Source organism: Cariama cristata, unplaced genomic scaffold, assembly GCF_000690535.1.
Source record: "Cariama cristata isolate BGI_N322 unplaced genomic scaffold, ASM69053v1 scaffold27994, whole genome shotgun sequence".
NCBI lineage: Eukaryota > Metazoa > Chordata > Aves > Cariamiformes > Cariamidae > Cariama > Cariama cristata.
In genome coordinates this window covers 6,740-11,928 of record NW_009612807.1, presented here as the reverse complement: position 1 = coordinate 11,928, position 5,189 = coordinate 6,740, and the positions used below count along the sequence as shown (strand labels likewise).

The 5,189-nt window shown below is 60.4% G+C and overlaps 1 protein-coding gene across 1 annotated transcript in view; it reads left to right on the top strand.

Annotated features, from left to right (window-relative positions):
* Positions 1-263: 263 nt before the first annotated feature.
* NDRG4 (NDRG family member 4) overlaps positions 264-5,189 on the top strand; it is a gene marked incomplete at its 3' end in the record, with an annotated part of 11,159 nt that continues 6,233 nt past the window's right edge. Inside the window, exons 1-2 of the mRNA XM_009698786.1 lie at positions 264-429; positions 969-1,013. Coding sequence (XP_009697088.1) covers positions 355-429; positions 969-1,013 — 120 coding nt within the window. The remainder of the gene's footprint in view (positions 430-968; positions 1,014-5,189) is intronic.

Genomic DNA, 5,189 nt, shown 5'->3' with positions numbered 1-5,189 from the left:
CCAGCATGGACAGACCAGCTTGGACTCCCAGTTTACCTAAGACCATGCCCTGGAGAGAGATCTGTCCTTAACTGGGAGAACTGGACCTGGGTGGGAGCTGGGAGCCGAGTTCCTCTAGGCGCTGCCTACCCCATGCCTGCTTCCAGCTCCCAGCGGAGGGGCTTGCTGTGACCCCCGGACAAGCTGAAGCACCAAGTCCCCATGGTAGATGGGTGGAGTGAACCTGGTTTGAATCCCGTTCCCATGGACAGGGAGACCTGGGAGGCTCGGGTGGGCTGGGGTGAAGGGGACCGAGGCAGGTCTCCATGGGTGCTGACATCTCCCTCGCCCTGGGCAGGGCTGCTGCTGCAGGAGATGACCATGGCGGGGCTGCATGAGCTGCGCTTCACCGAGGAGAAACCGCTGCTGCGGGGCCAGGACACCGAGCTGGTGAGTCCGGTGCCTGCACTGGCTCTGGCTTCTGCACATGGGGTGTCAGGATGCGGGTGCTGAAGTGGGAGCTTGTAGGGGTGCGTGTGCTGCTTTGGGGTACACGTGTGGGCACATGTGTGTTGCTATTCGGTGCATGCGTGTGTGTGCAGGCGTGTGCTGGTATTGGGTACACGTGTGGGCACATGTGTGGTATTCAGTGCGTGTGTGTGTGTGCAGGCGTGTGCTGGTATAGAGGGACATGCATGGGTGAGCACGGGTCCTGGTTTGGTGTCATGGGGGGTGTGAAGATGTTGCACATATGTGCTGATACACACTTGCGTGTGTGCACGCATGCATGCACTTGGGGGCGGGTATTGTAGATGTGCGTCTGTGTGTGCACATGCATGGGCATCGTGTCCCCCTGCAGCCAGCGCTGCCCCAGGGAGTGGGTCCCTGTGGTGTCAGGGGCTTTTGTGAGTGGGGTGGGAGGAGGGTGCTGTGGGAGCGAGGGGAAGCAGGCGGACGTCTCTGTCCCTAATAGCTCCTTCTCTCCCCAGGAGAACTCAGATGTCTTCCTCTCCACTGTGGACACGGACTGGAAGGTAGGACCAGCCGCAGGGGGTCCACCAGACCCCTCACCCCTGGGTCCCGCGTGGGACAGCAGTCTGTGGCTGGGCAAGGCTGCGGGATGCTGAGTGGACCCAGGGGTGTTGCTGTCCCCCCCTTCCATGGGGATGCAGTGCCTGGTGGGTGTCCATGCATGAGGCTGCGCGTCCATCGCTGTCCCCAGCCGGGGGGGGTGTGTGTGTGTCGCTGCCAGGCAGGGTCTGTGCTGGCGCTCGGAGGTGGCTGGCAGGCACTTGGCGATGCGCCGGGGACAAAACCTCTTTAAAACAGGCGATTTCTTCTCAGGAGGGCCGAGCTGCTTTTCCAGCCCCTCCACCATTGCCATGGCAATGGTTTCCGAGGCGATGCCAGCTCCCTGCTTACATAAGGACGTTTGAAAGCCTCTTTCTTTTTTTGGAGGGCTGGGGCATTGCCCCCTGTACCACCCACCTCTCTTGGAGAGCAGGGCCCCTCTACTCCCCTGGCTGGCACCTGCCCGCCTCGTACCTCTGTTTCGCCTCTTCAGAGGAGCCCCACGATGTGGCCTCGGGGCTCGCAGGGGCTTAGCTCATGCCTGGCTCCCATGTTGGGCTTCATCGCTCTCACACCTCTGCCCAAGCTCATCCCACACCAAGCTCCCCCTGCAGAGACCAGGGTGCTGGTAGATGGAGAGGGGGGGTAGTGGGGCTGCCGGACCCCAGCTCGCTGCCTGTCCCTCTCCCAAAGCATCCCCCCTGCCAGGGGACACCAGTGACCGACTTTAGGTTGTACGTTGCTGCTTTGCCAGCGGCGGGGACTGCTGGGAGGGTGGGCTCGGGTGGCGCTGGCTGAGCCCTGCCAGGTCCAGCACTGAAACAGCAGCACCTGCAAGGATAAAGTAAATCTGGATTTCATTCAGCCTGGGAGAGGGGCAGGGGAGCCCAGGTCCCCATTTTGGCAGACTCAAAGTGGTGCCCAGGCTTTTGAGGCTGGCCCGCTCAGTCTCTATCACCCGTGAAGGTGGCAGGGTGCAGCCGGGTGGGGAGCAAGGACTTTTGTCAGGATGCTGGGCAGTGGCTGCTGTGGTTCACAAAGCAGGAGATTTCTGGGGACCCTCTTGGAGGCCACAGAATTGTTCAACAATGGCAATGGTGGAAAAGAAATGCCACCCTTCCCAGCAGCTCCAAAGCTGGTGAGATGCTGGGGCCAGGAGCGGCAGGATGCTTGGGTCTGGGCTGCTCCTTGCTGTGCTTGCTCAGGGTCCCTGTTGACCACTGGAGGGGAAACCAAACCTCCTGGTGTCACCGAAGCGAGGGCGAGGGGGGGAGAGAGGGAGGGAAGAAGGGAGAGGGAGGCAGCACTGCTGGAGCAGGGCTCGGCTGGCATGCAGGGGATGTTAAGGAGCAATGACTCTCCTAGGGCAATCTTTGCGTGCTGATATTTCAGGAATTGGCGCACAGTGACGCTGAACTGTGTCCCTGGTGGTGCCCAGGTGGAGCAGGTCTGGACAGCAAATGCCACAGTGATGCGCCCACATGCCTGTGGTACCTAAAAAAAATGAACTGGGCAAGGATCAAGGCGTCTTTTCCCAAGCCAGTCAGGCCCTGCACCCTCTTGATTCCCCTCCAAGAGCCTCAAGGTGGGGATGGGATGAGCTTCCCAGGCTGTGCGGGGGCAACTCCCTCTCTTCCCCCACCCCAGCACTTCACAGGTTGGTTCCCTGTGAAGGCTGGGGGCTCCCTGCCCTGCCTTGGGGAGATCTCACCCCATTTTCTAGACTCACCTCCTTGGAGTAATTCAGTCCAGCCCCCACCTTAGCTCTTCACTGTCCCTCTGCCCTTTCCCAGCCACGGTCACTGCTCCCTTGCCGAGGGGCTCTGGCCTGGCCGGGGCAGCGGGGGGGTGGTGGGGATCCCCCACTGTTGCCGTCAGCCGAAGTAAAGCCCTTGGGGCTGCTGGTATAAGCCAAGGTGCAGGGGGACAGGTGCCTCTGCCTTGGGACCTGGGCACCCTGGCCCTGCTGGAGGTCTGGGCCACCTGGCAGGCAGATGGGCTAGTAGTCAATGGGGTGGCAATACCATCTGATGCCATTCAAGCGGAGCCAGCCTTGCTCAGCCCTCCCATCTCCCTGCGGCCCTTATGCATTCGTGCCTTACTTCACCTCAGCTTTTCCAACCCTTCTCCCCTCTATTTTGCCACCTTCTGTCTTTTTTAGCCTGCTCATGCCCCTCTGCATCTCTTGCTTTTTCCCGGAGGCTGTGGCTGCTCGTGCTCTTTGGCTCCCCAGGCAGTAGGGCTGAGGAAAGCAAAACTGGCACCCGGATCCACGAACGGCTTTGTACCTGTGCCACGAACCACCTGGGAGCTGGGCTTCGCCCTCACACCTGGTCCTTTGTTAGCAGAGATGCATCTCTCCGGGCTTGGGTCTGAGCTCTCGGTGGGACAAAGCAGTGCAGAGGAAAGTCTCTTTGGTGGAGGCAAGGTGGATGCTCTCCCTCTGCCTGTCTGCCTGCCTGCCCTTTCTCCCACGTCCAGACCCTCTGGCTGCCCAGCCCGGACTTGTTTGCAGGACATTGCTTTCAGTGACCCCCCACCAGCTCTGGGTGATCATTTCTCCGGGTCAGGGAAAGGGCTCTTCCCAGGGAAAAATGGCTCAGCCCTGTTACTAGACACCAGAGACTCCACAGGAACAAGCCTGCTGGTTGAAGCTGAGTTCACGGGGCTTTGCCATGCAGGGAGGCCTGTACGTCTCTGATGACGGCAGCTGGACCTCCTCTGCCCATGGCTGCGGTGCGTGCCAGGGCACGGTGGAAGCAAACCATGGTGAGCTACTGGGGTGGGGATGCTGCAGAGGTGATGGCAGGCTCCAGCTGGCATGGAACATCCCTGCGGTGGGCAGGGGGGCTGGAGGGTCCCTGCTGGATCCTACCCTGGTCCAGCACTGGCTTGTGGCTCTCCAGCTCCTTTGGGCAGGGGCTGGAGGGACCGCGGGACTCTTTCTCCATCCATGATTGCTCAGCTTTGTGCTGGAATGGCTCAGGTGCCAGTTGTGCCGAGCTGGGCAGTGGTGCTGGGCTGGGCAGGGGCAGGCAGAGTGCAGGGGGATGGCACCCGAGCCTGCTGGGGGGTTTTGGGGCCCTGGCAGCCCAAGGCTGTCCGTGGGCGCAAGCTGCAAGCAGACGGACTCTCCCTCTTGCGAAGCCTTGTTGGAATCAGGGCAGAAACCATCTGCCTGCACGCACGTGCACACGGGAATACACACGTGTGCATGCACACACACCACGCATCAGTCCAGGGACCAGGATCCGACCCCTCGGCACTGCTGGCTTGTCTGTCCTCCTGCCTTATTTACCTGCCGCCGGCTGCTGAGTAAGGTAACACGGGTATCCGGATGGTGTTCACGTGTGTACACGTGTGTGCACACGCGTGTGCCCCTCTGTGCATATGTGCACAAGGTTCTGCATGTGTGCAGGTTGTTGTGCATCCATGGGCGTGAGCGATACATGCAAAGCACACGGGAGAAGGATGCAGCAGGCATGCTCCCTATATGCACATGATCATGCACATGCGTGTATAGGAACATGTACTGATGCAGACACACAGGGGCCAGCCCCATGAGGGTATGCACAAGCATTGTGTGGGGTGCCCGTGCTTTGGCATGGGTCATTGTATCTATTTTTCCAAAGTTTGCCTGCATGGATGTGGGGGGGGACACACGGTTTTGGCTGGCTTCTGTGTGTCTGTGTTGGTACATGTTCCCGTGCATGTATGGGCATGGTCACGTGCATATGCAGAGCATGCCTGCTGTGTCCTTCTCCTGTGTGTTTAGCGTGTGCCCACGTCTGTTCGTGGGTACGTGTGTTCCTCCTGGTGCGTGTGCATTGCTGCAGGGCCTTGCTCTGGGCAGCTGCAGGCCCGAGCATGATTCCGCATGGAGCTGCGTATGCGTGAGCGCTGGGTGCGGGCAAGCACCGCTGGGCTCTGCCATGACGAGGCTGCGTGTGCTGCAAGGGCTGCTAGTGCAACCCTGTCCAGGCAGCCCTCCCTGTCTTGGTCTGCTGAAGGAAGGAAGATGGAGCAGGTACCGCACGGTGCCAGGCATTTTTTTCTTCATAAACAAGGGTATTTGGGGCCAACTGGAGCATGAATAATTCCCGCGGCAGCCAATGGCTGAGGGCTGGCTCCATCGCAGC